The sequence below is a fragment of the Bison bison genome, unplaced genomic scaffold (assembly GCF_000754665.1).
Source record: "Bison bison bison isolate TAMUID 2011002044 unplaced genomic scaffold, Bison_UMD1.0 scf7180017864472, whole genome shotgun sequence".
Classification (NCBI taxonomy): Eukaryota; Metazoa; Chordata; class Mammalia; order Artiodactyla; family Bovidae; genus Bison; species Bison bison.
In genome coordinates, this window is record NW_011495033.1 from 8978836 (window position 1) to 8997236 (window position 18401).

General features: G+C 50.0%; 1 protein-coding gene across 1 annotated transcript in view; it reads left to right on the forward strand.

The window, feature by feature from the left end:
- LIG3 (ligase III, DNA, ATP-dependent) overlaps positions 1-18401 on the forward strand; it is a 20407-nt gene that overhangs the window by 275 nt on the left and 1731 nt on the right. Inside the window, exons 2-18 of the mRNA XM_010861493.1 lie at positions 2183-2730; positions 4666-4809; positions 7498-7704; positions 8315-8466; positions 9283-9449; positions 9554-9631; positions 10147-10315; positions 11654-11809; positions 13156-13287; positions 13645-13724; positions 14651-14738; positions 15410-15487; positions 15739-15862; positions 16429-16571; positions 16914-16988; positions 17623-17769; positions 18237-18400. Of these exons, the coding sequence (XP_010859795.1) occupies positions 2187-2730; positions 4666-4809; positions 7498-7704; positions 8315-8466; positions 9283-9449; positions 9554-9631; positions 10147-10315; positions 11654-11809; positions 13156-13287; positions 13645-13724; positions 14651-14738; positions 15410-15487; positions 15739-15862; positions 16429-16571; positions 16914-16988; positions 17623-17769; positions 18237-18400 (2648 nt within the window). The 5' untranslated portion in view covers positions 2183-2186. The remainder of the gene's footprint in view (positions 1-2182; positions 2731-4665; positions 4810-7497; positions 7705-8314; positions 8467-9282; positions 9450-9553; positions 9632-10146; positions 10316-11653; positions 11810-13155; positions 13288-13644; positions 13725-14650; positions 14739-15409; positions 15488-15738; positions 15863-16428; positions 16572-16913; positions 16989-17622; positions 17770-18236; position 18401) is intronic.

An 18401-nucleotide genomic window follows, 5' to 3' on the forward strand; every position in this document is an offset into this window, starting at 1 on the left:
CCCAGCCGCCGCCCGAGTCGGTGCGCTGCGGCGGAGCTCGGGAGTCTTTCTCTTCCCGCCGCGTCCCCTTGAGCCCAGCCCGGGGCTGTGCTCTGGACGCCCCTCCGGACTCGCGTCGAGAGCCTCGCCGCCTCCCGCCCTCCCCGCGGCCCCGGCGGGGAGCCGGTGCCCCCTCCCGAAAGGGGAGGCCCCTCCGGAGCAGCGGCCGCGGGGCTCTCACTTCCCGGCCCGGCTGCGTTCGAGCCTCAACGGTTTCCCTTCTCGGCTCCCTTTGAGGAAATGCTGAGTGGCGGCCGCGGGGGGCCTGTGAGCCAGGCAGGGTTCCCCAAACGGCTCCGTGCCTCCTGGTGGCCCAGCGCCTCCCAGACCCTGCGGAGGGGAGGGCGCGGCTAGGTGCCCTCCCCCCGGCTCCTGGAGTCCTGGAGGCGGCTTTTCATAAATCGCTTTGCAGGAAGGTGGTGGACCCTAATGTTTTTTGTTTTTTTTTTTCTTGAGCGCCTCTTACGGGCCTGCTCTACTTTCACATACTCTGTGGTTCAGCATCTAGGGGTTACAGAGCCCTTTGTGAAGTTTCTTGAAAATGTTGACTGTTTCTCCCCCAAAACGTACAAGGCTGAATGCGCACCTTTTGTATACATTTGCAAGGGAGTTCAGAGCCCTACCCCCCACTCCCATTCGCCCATCCACGGACCCAGTGTCATTTTCCCCCTTCCCTTGAGGTAGATGTTTTCCTTGTCTTAGGAATAAGGAAGCGGACTCGGGGAAGTTAAGGGAAATTCTCAAAAGATAACATAGTCCCAGAACTGCACGGTCACACTTGTGCTCGCGTCTCTGATTCCCATTTACCTGCTGTTCTCTGCATCACGTCTCACTTCAGCAAGTAAAGCCTGCTTTTCGTTATCACCCGCAAGCAATTTGACGACAAAGCCGGGTGCAGGCTGAAAATAACTCCCAGTCTGTTGAAAGTTGGAACTGGGAGGATACTTTAGAAAATAAGGATAAAAGAAAGTGGGGGGATACTATGTGGATATGGTCCTTGTTTCCATGTGAATTGATTGAGCTCCTTTGATTCTTGCTGTCCAGTTACTTCAGCATTTCCAGATTGAAGTTGCAGAGTTATAACCCGGCTAATTGCACACAGGGAACCTTTGCTTAAAGGATAATCGCTTCATTGACTATATAAGGGTTTTATTCTTAGAATGACAACTCTCTGAGTTAGGTACTATTATTGTCCACATTTTACAGTTGAGGAAATTGAGGAACTGAGAGATTAAGGAAATTACCAAGGTCTTCTGGCCAGTGAGCTAGGATTTGAAACCATGGGGTTAGGTTTTAGGCTCCATTTAATTGCCTCTCAAGATAGGGCTTCTGATTAAATCCCAAATCTATATAGTGGCTTAATTATTTTCTGAGGATAACAGATATTTTATATTTCACATTAAAGACTTCTTGAAAATAATGTCTTTTTTTTTTTTTTTTTTTAAGCTGCACCACTTGGCTTTCGAGATCTCAGTTCCTCCTCCAGGGTTTGAACCCTGTCCATGGCAGTAAAAGGACTGAGTCCTAACCACTAGGCTACCAGGGAACTCCCAGTGTAATTTTTCTTGATGATTAAAAAGAAACTTTAGAATCTTATTATGCTAAAGGGACACGACTGAGCGACTGAACTGAACTGAACTGAATGCTAAAGGGTCACCATCCATTTTAAGGCTTAGGGTTTACTGGTGGCCTGAGAAAGGGTTTTATGTTACTTGAATTTTTTCGATTGTGATTTACTAGGTGGGTCGCCGTCTATGGGGTCGCACAGAGTCGTGCACGACTGAAGCGACTTAGCGCAGCAGCAGCAGATATACATTAAATAATATCTAAATGTTCAATTAGGTAATTGAACATCCTGTTGCAGACTGAATTTTCCTGTACTGGAATTGTTCATCCTGTAGGCAATAAATCTTTCATACCTGGTCTTCCCTGGTGGTCCTGTGGTTAAGACTCCGAGCTTCCACTGCAGGAGGCGCCAGTACGATTTCTGTTCAGGGATCAGACAGCAGCCAAAAAAAAAATCCTTCATACTTTAGGAAATGTTTGGTTGATCAGCATGGATTATTGTGTTAGGATGTCAGCCTTTGAGGAAATTAGAAGCTCCTCTGTAACTCACTTTTCTGCCTCTCCCCCTTCTGTGCAGCTGTATGACTTTGGCTTTTAAGATCCTCTTCCCACCAACTCTCCGTGTACTCAGGAAAAAAGAACTGTGCCTATTCCGAGAACATCGCCGGCCTGACATAAGACACTTTGGCCAGTGGTCAGAGACAGTTTTTTGTGGACACCACCTCCTCCAGAGAAGAAAGCCTGTTCCGTCCTTCCAGGAAAGCAACCTAAAACCACGTGCCACCTGCCTTGTTTACTTGCCAGGGTCGCATGTGGGACTCTGCAGTGGCCCCTGTGAGATGGCAGAGCAACGCTTTTGTGTGGACTACGCCAAGCGTGGCACGGCTGGCTGCAAAAAATGCAAGGAAAAGATTGTCAAGGGCGTATGCCGAATCGGCAAAGTGGTGCCCAATCCCTTTTCAGAGTCGGGGGGCGATATGAAAGAGTGGTACCACATTAAATGCATGTTTGAGAAACTGGAGCGGGCCCGGGCCACCACAAAAAAAATTGAGGACCTCACCGAGCTGGAAGGCTGGGAAGAGCTGGAAGAGAACGAGAAAGAGCAGATAAGTCAGCACATTGCAGGTGGGCTGGAGAATACTGCTTTCTCATCTTACTGGCTCTGAGAGGCCACGAGATGAGAGTAGAGCCCAATTTCTTTCATCCTATCTTTAAGTTTATTGTTCAGAAATAACTTCAAACTCAGGAATGTTGCAAGAATAAAAATAGTACATAGTACAAAGAATGCTCATGTTCACCTTTTTTTTTTTTTTTTTTTCTGGCTGTGCTGTGAGGCTTGTGGGATTTTAGTTCTCTGACCAGGGATTAAACCCAGGTCCTCAGCAGTGAGAGTGCAGAGTCCTAACCCCTGCACCTCCAGGGAATTCCCTCAGATTTACCTGTTAACATTTTGCTCTCTGCTTGATCATTTGTGTTCATGTTTGTGCTCACTCTTTCGCTCTCTTTGTTACTCTCTCCTTCCACACAGGTGACTTTTTTTCCCCCAGAACCATTTGGGCATGCATCATGGTCCTTTGCCTTTAAATACTTCAATGTGTATATCTTAAGAATAGGATATCATGACTGTAATACAGCTATCAACCAGTAAATTTATCTTTGATATAATGCTTTAATCTACCGTCTGTATTCTAGTTTTGTCAGTTGATCAGATAATTTATAACTTTTCTCTCCCTTCAGTATGGAATCCTGATACAAGATCAGGTATTGCACTGAGTTGTCGAGTCTGGCCTCCTTTAATCTGGAACATCTCTGAGGTCTTTGTTTTCTTTTATGACATTGACATTTTTGAAGAAAAGAGTACCTACACTACTCCCTTTTCTCTCTCAACTTATTTTCTGTATGGACTCAGATTGCTACTTTTTCCTGGTGGCTTATCATTGTCCTGTACTTTATTAATTTGGTGCTAAATTGTCCCATATTTGGTCAGTTGGGAACCCCTTTGAGCTAGTTTTTGTCCTTGATGTCCAGATCACTTTTTAAAAATTGTTTTAAAGTACTCCCTTGCTTTCTGGCCTAACAGTATGCTCACTCTTAGGATTACCTATCTCAGTCGTGAAATCAGCCGTTTCTCTGAAGAGTCCTTGTTCCTGTTAGTGGGGGAAATGGCATTAGAGACAAAAATGTTGAAGCTCTGTGCCCTGGGTGCATGAGATATCCTTGCTTCTGGGCCCTTTCAGCAGACAGAACTGGAAAATACGTGTTTGTATATACACAAAAACATATATGTGCACATACACGTGTATTCCAATGTATGCATATTTTAGAAATCTGACACTGATAAATCCAATTAGTCCTTTCTGACCTTCAGTGTCTTTGTAATATTCATGTCTTCAGTTTAGTTCTAGTCAGTATAGGGGGACTAAAATGGACCTCTGTCCTTTTTCTTTGAGAGGAAAATGACTTCAGGGAGAAAACTAATACATTTTTTTTTCCAGCCTCCCTCCCGCCCTGCCCAGCCTTAGCCATTGGCTTCACCCTTTATTACTTCCGGACCCAGCTCATTCAGAGGAAGAAAAATACGAGGGAGAGTTAAACTGTCACACAGCTCAAGTACTCAGCAGCTGCAAGTTTTCCTGCACGTACCAGATCAACATGCTCTGTTTATCCAACTTCATTTTACTTTCTTGTTTATCTTTAAATTGGGGCTAATTCCATAAGCTGAGGTCCTCACATTTTATCTGTTGACACATGATTTCTGACTTCCTCTGAATAATCTGAAGGTTATATGTGAGATAGGGGTGGAGAGTATTAATGAATATTTAAGTTACTAATAAAAGTAAAGAATAACTGGGTCTTTTGTCCCTAGAACACCTTCTCCCCAATACCCTAATACCTATTACTTCCAGTCAAGACGACCAGCCAGCCAGCAGTCACCTTTCAATTAATACCATGGTAGTAACTTACCTAGCCAGGCTGTAAGAGCAATTGATAGAGTCTTTGAAAGCTTTCTCAGGGATTTTTCACTGAAAGATATTTTCCCTTCTTTTTGGGGTCCTACAGATCTATCTTCCAAGGCAACAAGCACACCAAAGAAGAAAGCTGTTGTCCAGGCTAAGTTGACAGCCACTGGCCAGGTAGCATCTCCAGTGAAAGGTGCCTCATTTGTCACCAATGCCAATCCCCGGAAGTTTTCTGGCTTTTCAGGTAAGATAGGTTAGGGCTACGTGAGCTGTTGCAGTCCTTTTAATTAGGTATCCCGGGAGACCAAAATTTGGTACTCTGGTTAAGAGTGACCATTCTGTGCCATCTAGCCTGCTTAATACAGTTGACTATTAAACACCACAGGCGTTAGGGGCTCCAAATCCCCTGCGCAGTTGAAATTCTTTATCCGAGGTTCCACTTTCTGCATGGTTCCACCATACCCTCAGTTCTGCATCCCTGGATTCAATCAATTGCGGATTGTATAGTACTTATTTGCTATTGAAAAACTGTGTGTGTAAGTGGACCCATGCAGTTCAAACCCATGTTTTTCAAGAGTCAACTGTAATTTGCTTTCATCTGAGCAGAGAGGTAATGGCCAGCTAATTCTCAGCAACCCACAATGTATAGCATTTCTTTGTATATTTTAATCTCTGTTGCAGCAAAAAGATGTTTGTTCTTTCAAGACTTTTTTCCCCTTGAAGTAGCTTACATGGATCAGACATTATTACAACCTGCTGTTTACTTACTTGTTTGGGGGTTTTGTTTTTTTTTTTTTTAACATTTTTTTACTTATTTGGCTGCGCCAGGTCTTAGTGTGGCACACGGGATCGTTCCTCTTTGCTGTGGAATGCAGCATCTTTAGTTTTGGCATTTGAACTCTTAGTTGTAGCCTGTGGGATCCAGTTCCCTGACCAGGGATCAAACCTCAGCCCCCTGCATTGGGAGCATGGAGTCTTGGCCACTGGACCACCAGAGAAGTCCCATCTTTGCTTTTTGATAATGGAAGAATCGTGAGGAATTGCATCCCTCCACTCGCCCAAATTGGAGATGAAAGTAGAGGAGCGAGATGTCCTGCATGTCCTTGTGTAGCAGACGGTGTTGGGCTGGGGCTTTTGCCTGTGTGGTTCCATTTGTTCTTCATTTAACGTTGGGGAGTACTTTTATTAGGCCCATTTTATGAATGAGGAGACCAGTGCTCAGCATCATTATGGAGTTTCTAATAGTTACACTGAAGTCTGTTTAACTTCAATACCTGTGCTTTTTTACCCTCCACCTTGTTACCTGTTTTATTTGGACACATTCTTTTGACTGCCTCAGCTAAAGAAAATAAAGTCAAAACTCAGGAGCTCAGAAGTTGTTTGAGGAGATTGCTCTGTATGAGTAAAAAAAGCCCGGACTTGAGGTCAGAAGACCTGGGTCCTGGTCTGAGCCTCTGTGGCGTCATCTGTGAAGTGGGAATGGCAGCGCCTGCCTTGTGGACCCCACGGTGTCTCACAAGAATAAAGAAGAGAAAGTTGCAAAAACAGTGCCTGACTCTACGATTTTTTATCATTTTTAAACTCTGAGGTTTCCTTGGTTTTTGCCTAGTGGTCAGCCAAAGATAGAAATATGGAAGAGTTCAGGTGTATTTCTGGAATAGCCTGGTTCTCAGGAGGGAATTTCAGGGAGGGCGGGTGTTCTGTTTCTTCCAAGCTGCCGAACAGTGACACTTTGGAGATTTTGTCCCTCAAAGTCCTCTTTAAATGCCAGGTCAGAGATGAGGATAGATTTCTAATTTACAAACCCCAGGCAAGAAGACACTTATATCAGCAGACAGCGTGGTAATGGCTGTCTGCTGCAAGCTTTCAGGGTGAAATTTACTTTGTAAATGGTCACAAGGAGGTAACAGGCTCACTTGTTTGGGTGTCTGGAGAGAAGTCCCCCTTGTTGCTTACCTTTTTTCAAGCTTTTATTTATGTATTTGTCTGTGTTGGTCTTAGTTGCAGCCTGTGGGATCTAGTTCCATGGCCAGGGATCAAACCTGGGCCCCTGCACTGGGAACACGGAGTCTTGGCCACAGGACCACCAGGGAAGTTCCAAATCTAGAACTTTTCGTTATTGTTGTTGTTGTTAGTCACTCCATCGTGTCTTAACTCTTTGTGACCCCATGGACTGTAGCCTGCTGGGTTCCTCTGTCCACAGGGATTTCCAGATAAGAATGCTGAGCGGGTTGCCATTTCCTTCTCCAGGGAGTCCCTTCTGACCCAGGGATTGAACCCATGTCTCCTGCAAGTCTCCTGCATTGCAGGCAGATTCCTTACCACTGAGCCACGGGGGAAGCCTCCTTTTGTTTTTATAAGAAGAAAGAAGAAAAAGTGGTGATGGGGGTGATGGGGAGGGGCAGGGGGCTAGTGGCGAGCAACTGGGAATGCTTCTCTCCTCAGGCCTTGGTCTCCTCACCAATAAGAAGAGGTTGAACTAGATCATCTTTAAGGTTTCTTCCAGTTCCAACAATCTGCAGTAGCAGTAGTTTCAGAGTAACTAAGGCGTCCCTGATTTCTTTTTCCTCCCTGATTCCACCTTTTCTGGGTTCAGCTTTACAATTGTTCTGAAATCATCCTGACCACTCTTGGCTTGAAAATGGCCCTTGTTCTTCAGTAAGCACTCATGTAAGAAATACACATCAGCTGGTCCTTTGCTTCAGTGTGAGGCGGTTGTTTCTTTACTCTTAATAGCTGGGAGATTTGAGGAAATCACTTGACCTCTGTTTTTTCACCCACAAAATAGTACAATGATATCTGCTCCCAAAGGGCTCTTTGGGGAGATTAAGTGAAGCTACACATAGAGAACAGCAGAGTGCCTATTAGTTTCTCTTGCTTCCTTTTCAGCAAGGCAAAACGAATCATCTCTCCCTTTTTGTCTCTCCAACAGCCAAGCCCAACAACTCTGGGGAAGCCCACTCCAGCCCTACCCCTAAGACCCCTAAGACAAGTCTGTCCTCAAGCAAATGTGACCCGAAACACAAGGATTGTCTGCTGCGTGAGTTTCGGAAGTTGTGTGCCATGGTGGCTGAAAATCCTAGCTACAACACGAAAACCCAGATTATCCAGGACTTCCTTCAGAAAGGCTCAGCAGGAGGTGGGCCTCTAGCATCCTGGATGGGCTTCTCTTGAGAGCTCAGAGTCATGGCCAGCTTTATGGGCACGTGAACTGACAGTTGCACAGGCCTCGTGCTTGGTTTAATGCTCTGCTATATTGCTGTCTTGAAATTCACTGTGTAGCCAGATCTGTTCCAAACACACGGGCATCTTTCTTCCTTCCTTACTCTGCCCCCTAGGAGGCCAGAAGAACCTATCCCATTCGACCAAAAGGAAAATTCACTCTCCTGTTTGATTTGGGTTTTGTGAGACACTTGCACAGCTTGGAATATAATCTCCCAACTGTGTTCTTTTTCATTTGTCTAAAAAATGATCGTTGAACATCTGTGATGTGCCCATCACTGGGAACACAACAGTGAAAGTCATGGCTCTGCCCTGCAGGAGTTCATCCAGGGGCTACGGGGAAGCAGACACACAGACCCCCAGCTGCCGAATGCCATGGCCTCTGCTGCCGTGGTGAAACGCACACCCTCCCCTGAGGGCCTGTACATCGAGGCCAGCAATGCAGACATCTCTTTTGGTTCTTTGAGTTTATGTATTTATTTGTTTAAGCTCCATGTCTCAAGAAAGGTTTCTTCTGTCTCCTCCAGATGGTTTCCACGGTGACGTGTACCTAACAGTGAAGCTGCTGCTGCCGGGTGTTATTAAGAGTGTTTACAACTTGAATGATAAGCAGATTGTGAAGCTTTTCAGCCGCATTTTTAACTGCAACTCAGATGACATGACACGAGACCTAGAGCAGGTCAGAGAAAGGGGAGGGTAGGTGGATTCCAAGTGGGGTTCTGCGGAGCCAGTCACCTGCACTCTTTTTTTTCCTGGGAGAGCACATACTGTTTCAGAAAACTGAAACCCACTTGAGCAAGCTTTCATTATGAGAGGAGTTGAATGGGAGGCTACAGCTGTTAGTTTCACCAGGTTCTGAAGACTGGACTTAGATTACTGCTGAGCCTGAGAGAAAGACCTAGACTTCGAGGGTGGACCTTCGACTTCCCACTCTCTCTCCAGGGGCTCTTGTTCTAGGCCTTTATTTGGCCTTACCATGTGGCATGTATTAATAGGGTCTTAGTTCCCTAAAAGGGATCGAACCTGTGACCCCTGTGTTGGAAGCTCAGCGTCTTAGCCACTATCAGGGAATTCCCTCTGGGCCCTGTTTTTTCCTTGCTTTTTTTCCCCTTATAACTTGGGCTTGCCATTCAGTTTTGGTTTGTTCATGACTCCAGCCTTGACATCTAGAAAGTTGCTGTCCAAACACCCCCGTAATCTGATGACTGTGTCTGTCTCGTAGTTCAGATTCTAACAGGACTCACATTGGCTTGACCCTGCATTAGTTCTTACGTCACTTCTCAGCTGAGGCAGGCGGCCAGATCCTGTGGTGGGTGGAGGTGCCCTTTCCAGGAGCTGTGGGTGGGATACATTCTCTAAACAGTGAAGTCGATATTTGTGAGTTTCGGACAGGAGCGGTGACTGAAATCTCTAATTCACCTGTAGTCATGAGGGCTTGGGGGTTATATATGGCCACTTTGGGGTTGCTGCATGGTATTTTGGTTTTTGGAGACAGGGTGACGTGTCAGAGACAATCAGAGTCTTCTTTGAGCAGAGCAAGTCTTTCCCTCCAGCTGCCAAGAGCCTCCTTACCATCCAGGAGGTGGACGAATTCCTCCTGCGGCTCTCCAAGCTCACCAAGGAGGATGAGCAGCAACAGGCCCTGCAGGATATCGCCTCCAGGTGGGGCACTGCCCACTGGGGATGGGCCTGGGGAGACAGAATCACTAGGAGGGAAGGTGTGGGAGTCTAGAGCTTTGTCAGTTGCATGTGCCTCATCCCTCTAGGTGTACAGCCAATGACCTTAAGTGCATCATCAGGCTGATCAAGCATGACCTGAAGATGAACTCAGGGGCAAAACACGTGTAAGTACCAAGTCCTCGATGGTGGAAGCTGCCCACTCCCTGTGTTGTCAGCTGGTGTCGGAGACTTGGAAGCCCCGATTTGGGTTTGAGTCCTGATTCTGCCGCCGTCCTTCCTGTGGGACCCGTCAGTTGACCTAGCTCAGCCTCCATTTTCTCATGTTAAAGGGAGATAATAGTACCCTTTTCACAGAGTTGTTAGAATCAAACACAGGGAATATGTCCAATAAGTATGAGTTGCTTGCCCACGCCAGTCCCCTCTTTGGTAGGGCAGCATCCAGGTAGCATGGTATCTCAAAAGAGCTGAGTTTTCCAAGATCTTTTTCTCCTGTGACAGTCTTTAGACAATAGGACATAACCGCTTCCCCATATATTGGGATTCATGGGTCCCAATATATGGGGAAGCGGTTATGTCCTGTTGTTGCTGGACATGATATGTTGCAGCATATTGCTGCTATCTAGAGCAGTAAGGTCAAGAACAGTGGTGTTTGTTTCCTTGCCCCTGTCGGCCTCGGCAGGCTAGATGCGCTAGACCCCAATGCCTATGAAGCCTTCAAAGCCTCACGCAACCTGCAGGATGTGGTGGAGCGGGTCCTCCGCAACGAGCAGGAGGTGGAGAAGGAGCCAGGCCAGAGACGAGCTCTGAGTGTCCAGGCCTCTCTGATGACCCCAGTGCAGCCCATGCTGGTAAGGACGCTGCTCTTGCCCTGCTTTCTGCTCCTGTGTGAGGTTACTACCCTTCCCTGTGAGATCTGAGAGGGTATGATAGTGAAGGCCCCGCAAGAAAGATGGCTGGAAGATTTGGGGGAAGGAAAAGTAGAGTTGCAGGGGGTGTTTCTCCTGGGGGAGTCTGGCAGAGGGGGAGATAGTGTGAGCAGTGGAAAAACCTGAGAACTCAGCCATCTCTGCCCTCAGCCAGCTGTGGAATCTTAGGTGAGGTCCTTAGTCTCTCTCGATCCTTTTTTCTTACGTGAATGGTGTCTGAAGTGTCTACCCTGAGCAGTTCATCTGTCATCTTTCCTGAAGTCGGGGATGTGTGCAGTAACTCCTGAGTCTCTGTGACATGCCCCAAAGTAGCTCTGAGAGTTGGTGACAGAGCCAGCCTTCATGTGAGGGGGTACTTTGGCTCTCCTTTTTTTTCTGGAATGAGAAGAAGCTTAAGGAATGAAGACCAGCTCTCCTTGGGCCTCTGCTTGTTTCATGATAAATGGGATTTCCTTTCTGGCGTGGGTTTTCCTGTGCAATAGGACAGTCCCCGCCTGCCACTGTGCCTGCTCTGAGAGCCTTTGTATTGTTTCAGTGGGGTACACTGCTTTCTATGAAACAGCCTTGTGGTGTTTTCCTGAAGTCCTAGTCTAGGGTTCTGTGTTGGGATAGCCAGCACCAAAATAGTAAGATCTCCACTTGAAGGACAGGACCAGTCACCTCCATTAGTAGACTTTCTGATTTTTATAAGAATTTTTTTGGAATCTGTTACACAGTCTCATTTGATGCATGGCATAACTTATACTGGGCTTCCCTGGTGGCTCAGTGGTAAAGAATCCACCTTCCAATGCAGGAGACGCAGGTTTGATCCCTGGGTCGGGAAGATCCCCTGGAGAAGGAATTGGCAACCTACTCCAGTATTCTTGCCTGGGAAACACCATGGGCAGAGGAGCCTGGCGGGCTACAGTCCATGGGGTCAAAGAGTCAGATACAACTTAGTGACTAAACAGCAACAATCGGTTACACGGCTTCCTGGTTACCACCCAGGCTTTGGAGTTGGGTCTAGATTCACATCTCATTCCTGCCCTTCACTAGCTGTGTCAAAGAAAGTGGGCACATAACCTCTGTGAATTTCCGTTTTCTCATTCATAAAGTGAAAACAATATATCAGAATAGGACGCTGCCCAGCCTTTTCACTCCCTCCTGCCCTGAGGGTGCACTCTGGCTGAGGGGCCCCGGGCTTCACGCTGTCCCTGCCGAGCCACCTCTCTGGGAAGCACCTTAAGTCTCCAGGCTTGTCTCCCCTCCCCTGCCCCCAAGGCTGAGGCCTGCAAGTCCATCGAGTACGCCATGAAGAAGTGTCCAAACGGCATGTTCTCTGAGATCAAGTATGACGGGGAGCGAGTCCAGGTGCATAAGAAGGGGGACCACTTCAGCTACTTCAGCCGCAGTCTCAAGCCCGTCCTGCCACACAAGGTACAGAGCCCTTCCTTTCTGCCAGGACTCTTCTACCTGTCTCTAAGGATCTCAAAGCCTGTGTTCCGTTGCCATTTCAGCTCTGGTGCAAAATAGAATCTGTTTTGTATTTGTTGAATAGAAGAATGTATTGATTTATTCATTTTTGGAATCTTCCAATAATGTGGGGCTGCTCAGGAGGAACAGCCCGAGAGCGTAGCTGGGGGTCAGCCATTGTGGAGCCTAGGGGCAGTGACACCAGGACACCGAGTTTAGCTGGTGCCTGTCGTCTGCCTTTCTAGGTCCTGTGTGCTCCCCCTGAGCTATGTCGTGGCTCAGGTACAAAGAACTGTTAGGCAGTCAGTCATTAATGTATTCAACTTTTTTTTTTTTTTAATGTTGTGTCTGCGCCACACAGCATGCAGTATGTTAGTTCCCCCACCAGGGAGCAAGCCTGTGCGCCCTGCAGTGGGAGCACAGTCTTGTCCACTGGACCACCAGGGAAGTCCCCTGTTCAACAGATGTTTATCAAGGGTTTATACCAGGCACTGTCGAAGGTAGTGGGCATCCAGCATTTAATGAAAAATTTCAAAAAAGGACGGAAGTTCTGTGCCTCCAGGGGCTTACATTCAGACGTAAACACAGTCCCATGGGGGCTTCTGAGACCCCGGCTTCTGCCCTTAATCAGGGGGCATTCAGAACCTCGCCCCTCAGCCCTTCTCAGCTCCTGGGGCCTCTGGGAGCCCTTGGGGGTTGTCCAGGGAAAAGCAGTGGGGACAGCTGGCTCGGGTAGCTGGGGCATGGGTAGCCCTCCTGTCCCTGCTCCCCCTTCTGTCTGCTCAGAGTCCCGGGGGAGGGGACGCTCACACCCTTGCCCAGCCTCGCCTGCCTGGGCAATCAGGCAAGGCCGTCAGTTTTGAGTGTTTCTGAGAGCTGAGCAGGACCTCTTTGCGAGCATTAGTGAAGACCCTCCTCATTTTTCTCACTGCTCCTAAGGGAGTCCATTTCTCTCTTTCCCTCCTTTTCCCACTGGTCTGTTCTCCTGCACGAATCCCGCCTGCCCACCTTCCCTCCCTCTGTTCCATGTTTGTCTGCCTCCCTTCTTCCCCTCATTTTCACCTTCAATCTTTTCCTTTTTCCTGCAAATTCTCTGCAGCCAATAGAAACTGACCCCGAGGTGAGCTGACCTCTTCCAGGGTCTGGGCCGAGGTCCTGAAACAGCTGATTGTTCCTGTCTGGCCAGCTGCCAAGACCTAAGTCTGTTTGCACATCAGCCAGGCTGGCGCGTGTTGTGTTCCGTGTTCCCTCGGGGCCCAGCTTTAGCTCTCTGTGTCCTGGCTCCCTCTGAGTGACCCTTCTGCCTCCAGGTGGCCCACTTTAAGGACTTCATCCCCCGGGCTTTCCCTGGGGGCCACAGCATGATCTTGGACTCTGAGGTGCTCCTGATCGACAACAGGACAGGCAAACCACTGCCCTTTGGGACCCTGGGAGTGCACAAGGTACTGGTTCAGGCCCAGTGAGCAAGAGTGAGTGTGTGCGTGAGTGTGCCTTCAGTCCAGACACAGAGGGCTGTGTCGCTGACTTAGGGTCAAGCTTCATCTTTGGATTGGTACTGACTTTAGCCCTAAGTTTGGATATGTTTTGTTTTTGTGTTTTGCATAAGAAGAGCTTATAGTGGCACCTGGCTTATAACTGGGTCAGTCTCCACTTAGGATGTGTCTGCCAAGTGCCCTTGTGGCCCAGGGGCTTCACAGCACAAACACGCGTTATGTACCACACACTTCAGAGGGTCTGTGAAAGTGGACTGCTTCTCCCGTGTGTCCCTCATGTACCTGCTACCTCATTTTCCCTTACAGAAAGCTGCCTTCCAGGATGCCAATGTCTGCCTGTTTGTTTTTGATTGTATCTACTTCAATGATGTCAGCTTGATGGATAGGTGAGGAGTCTATTTTTGATTCCTGGGTAGGGAGGCGGGGGCCCGAGATTGGAAAGGAGAGAGGGCAAGGAGCTGGTGCAAGTGCCTCTGGGCCCAGGAGCTGCAGTGGGAAGGAGCGAGAGGGAGCACAATCACTGCACAGCCGGCTCCCCATTCAGTGTTAGGAAGAGCCAGTATGCTGACGAGATCTTGACTCTGAAAGCTTAAGTCAGAGGAAACCCCGCCACCCGAGGCAGAATGGACTCTTGACGAGACACCGACTACGAGCACTGAAGGGTTTCCTTACCTCTTCAGAAGCGCCTCTGGGTGCATAAGGCAGATGAATTTCAGTTCAGAGGCTTTAGTCTTGGGAGAGGCTGACAACCAGAAGCTTGGGGTTGTCAGGCTGTGTGGTTGGGACCACCTTCAGGATAACTCTCAGTCCTGACCTCTTGAGTCCCAGAAACCATTTGGCCCCTCCTGCCTTAGAGAGGCGTCCCTGCCCCCACCCCCACCCCGCCTCCAGCCCTGAGTGTGCAGGGGGAGACAGAACTGCCAGGGTAGGAGCTGGGGTTTGGGCTTGAAGTCCTGGGGCCTGTCCGCCTGCTGACCCAAGCACAGCCCACCTGGGGCCTGGAGTGAGACAGGGTGCAGCGAAGGAGAGTCAGGCTTATTTTTCAAACGGGACCAGGGTTTACACAGTCTGTCTGGGCTGAGGAGGTAGAGACAGGACCTATAACAATGAAGTAACTCTGTGCCGCAGCTCATACCATCAGTCTTTGGTCCCAGTGGAGCCCTGGTCACCCTGGGCGGGCAGAACTGATAGGCACGAGGGCCCGGAGCCATGGCAGACCCAGGCCTCTCAGGAAGCCAGTCCATCCTTGTCCCCTCTCCTCAGAGCTGTGGGGAACATCCTGGCCTGACCTCAGCTCTCCTGTCCCCCTCAGGCCTCTGTGTGAGCGGCGGAAGCTTCTTCATGACAACATGGTGGAGATTCCCAACCGGATCATGTTCTCAGAAATGAAACAAGTCACAGTGAGTGAGGATCCCACCCTTGGCAGTGTCCTCGTGATTTGAAAACAAAGCAGAACACCGCATGGGTCAGACGTGGTTGGGAGGATGAGTGTTAGTTATTTTCTTAAGAGGAAGGCTGATGTGGATACGAGCAGACCTTGGAGATACTGTGGGTTTGGTTCTAGACCACCACAGTAAAGCAGTATCACAAGAAAATAAGTCACATAACTTATGAATTCCCAATGCATAGAAAAGTTACATTAACACTCCAGTCTATTAGGTGTGCAATAGCATTATGTCTAAAAAAACAACGTACATACCTTAACTAAAAATACTACAAAAAAATGCTTACCATTATCTGACATTTTGTTAAAAAAAAAAAAAGGAAAATACAGTATCTGCAAAATGTGGTAAAGCAAAGCACAGTAAGACAGGCTCTGCCGGTGTTCGTGTGCTAGTCCCCACCTGGCAGGGCAGGGCGTGAGAGGTCCTTCCCAGGTGGGCGCCCAGAGTCGCCGCTGAAGCAGCTCTGGTTGGTCCCTGCTCTGCTGGCCGTTTTGTTCCTTGTATTCAAGTCAGGGTGTTTGCAGCAGGCACTTGGCTAGTGTGTGAGAAGGAACCACCTCTGCCTCGCTTCCATAGCCCTTCTCTGTTCTCACATCAGTCTCAGTGTCTCTCCTGCTCTCCCCCAGAAAGCTTCCGACTTGGTGGACATGATCAACAGGGTGATCCAAGAGGGGCTGGAAGGGCTGGTGCTGAAGGACGTGAAGGTAAGTTGGTCACATCCTTTGCTTTCTTTCGCCCTGGCCAGGACGTGGCTGTGGCAGTTTGAGGTGCTGGCGGGGGTGCCTTCGCAGGATTCTGGATGTAAAGGCTGGGTTTGTTTTTGTGTCCTGAGTGACTTGATGGAGTGGGAGGGCACTGCGATGGATCCAGGGTGTCTTGAGAGCAGGTAAAAAAACCCGCCCTTGCAGAGCCTCCATTCTCATTTGTGGTCTCTCTCTTGCTTGCTTCCCCTCAGGGAACATATGAGCCTGGAAAGCGTCATTGGCTGAAAGTGAAGAAAGACTATTTGAACGAGGGTGCCATGGCCGACACAGCTGACCTGGTGGTGCTTGGGGCCTTCTACGGGCAAGGGAGCAAAGGTCAGGGTGGCCTCTGGCCCCTGGGATGGTGCTTCTTTGAAAGGCACCACTCAAGGCATAGGCCGGCCTTTTTCCTGGCTGGACGTGCTAGCACAGCCAGTTGTGACGTCTGGAGCTCTGGCTTAGGGGCCCTGACCTTGCCCATGCTGCCTCAGGCAGGAACAGGGAGCGCTGCGGACCCAGGCAGGGAGAGGTCAGGCGAGAGTGCGCTGAGCTCACCGGCCCAAAAAGACACCAGCCACTGTTTCTCCAAGGCCTGGTGGCTTTCTCCTCAGGGAAAATCTCCATTTCCTAACGAGGGGAAGCTGGGGTCTGAGGAACTAGAAGTCGTGGCATCTTTTCCTGGGTGCCAGACGCCATTCAGCTCCCTTTAGTCCAGCATTCAGTGTGACTGTCCCGAATTCACTGAAGTTGGGACTCAAAAGGGTTAACCTCACACGGCTAGTGTGGATCCAGGTGATCTCCAGGGCTCCGACGCTGAGGCCCCGGCCCCTTCCTCCGCAGGCTGCCTCTCACAGGGCCGGCAGGTGCCCCCCCACCCTCAGCCCAGTCCCTCCTCCCCGCAGGTGGCATGATGTCCATCTTCCTCATGGGCTGCTATGACCCGAGCAGCCAGAAGTGGTGCACCGTCACCAAGTGTGCAGGAGGCCACGACGACGCGACGCTCGCCCGCCTGCAGACGGAACTGGACATGGTGAAGATCAGCAAGGTGAGGGGGCCCTGGGGCCCTGGCCTCTGGACCAGCCATCATTTCTGAGACGGGCAGTGTTGTGGGGCATGGCGGGGAAGCTGTAGGTCTCATTTGTCTGTCTCCACAGAAAAGGGCTGCTGCTTGCATAGGAGCAGTGTTAGGCCCTCAAATCCTCTGAGGACCTACCCTGTGGAAACTGGCCTGTGTGCCATCCAGGCCACAGCCTCTCTGGGCAGGGAGGATGCCAGGGGTGAGGGGCAGCCTTTTGTGATAAGTCACCTCTTCTCACAAGCCTGCAACCAAGAGCGCGTTTAAGTCCTGTTTTGGCAACAGCCCAGGAGAGCATCTTTTCTCCTCTAGGATCCCAGCAAGATACCCAACTGGCTGAAAATCAATAAGATCTACTACCCTGACTTCATCGTTCCAGACCCAAAGGTATTATCCCGTGGCCGGGGGTCCTCCAGCCCCCAAAATGAGCTTGTACATACTCTACTGCCACAGAGACGTCATCTCAGCATCGCTGACAGTCCACCCCAGGATGGGGAGCCAGGGGACAGGCACAGAAAAGACGAGTCAACACTGAGGGGCATCCTCACTAGACAGGAAGGGCCTCTCCTTCCTCGAGTCACACGCGGCCTGGCCCAGTCCTTCCTGCACTGACAGAGAGCTGAGGCCCAGGGAAGAAACAGGGCTCCCTAGGCCACACAGCATCGGCAGTGGGGCTAGAACTTGTCTCCCTGCTGTTATCCACTGCTGTTTCAGTTGTAACTGTGCTCTGTTGCTTTTAGCTGGGCTTCCAGGTGAGGCTCAGTGGTAAAGAATCTGCCTGTCAAGCAGGAGACACAGGTTCAGTCCCTGGATCAGGAAGATGCCCTGGAGGAGGAAATGGCAACCTACTCCAGTATTGTCAGGAGAATCCCATGGACAGAGGAGCCTGGCGGGCTGCAGTCTATGGGGTCACAAAGAGTCAGACGCAACTTAGCAGCTAAACAGCAGCATCAGCATTGCTTTTACCTGATGGGAAGTTGTTTTCTACTTAACCAGTGAATGACCTGACTTCTCCTGACAGAAAGCTGCCGTGTGGGAGATCACAGGGGCTGAATTCTCGAAATCTGAGGCTCACACAGCTGATGGGATCTCCATCCGATTCCCTCGCTGCACCCGAATCCGTGATGATAAGGACTGGAAGTCCGCCACGACCCTCCCCCAACTCAAGGTGCCGGCGACTGGGCTGCGCGTGTCCTGCTCCCCCCTCTCCCGGCTCTGGCACCCAGCGCACCTGACCCCCTGCGTCCTCCCCTTCTCCTTTCTCCAGCATGCTGAGAGGGGCCAGGAGGGCAGTTACTAGAAAAGGGGAGCAGTGCGGCCCCTGGAGAGAGCTCTGCCTGCATCAGGCCCCCTGGGCAGCCCTGGACCCTGTCTCTCAGCCTCCTGGGCAGGACTTGCCCCCCAGGCTTCAATCTCCACGTTGCTGAGAAGAACTGGGGAACAGAACAGTGATCTGTGCAGATTACTCCAGAAACTGGGCCAGAGCTAGAAAAGCACCGAGGAGGCCAGCTCCCTTGGCCTGCTGCGGTCCTCCTCCCCTCGTTTTCCTCAGCCCGGGCACCTAAGACACCACACAGACCGCCTGAGCCCCAAGGCTGGGAAAGGAGGGGTAACGCGACATTTTCCCCCTCTCAGGAGCTGTACCAGCTGTCCAAGGAGCGCGCGGCCTTCGCCATAATGGCCGGAGACGAGGGGAGCTCCGCCACAGGGGGCAGCAGTGGGGAGAACGAGGGCACTTCAGGGCCGGCTGTGCCTCACAAGGCCCCAAGAGCCTCCCCCAAGCAGCCTCCCACCAGCGCC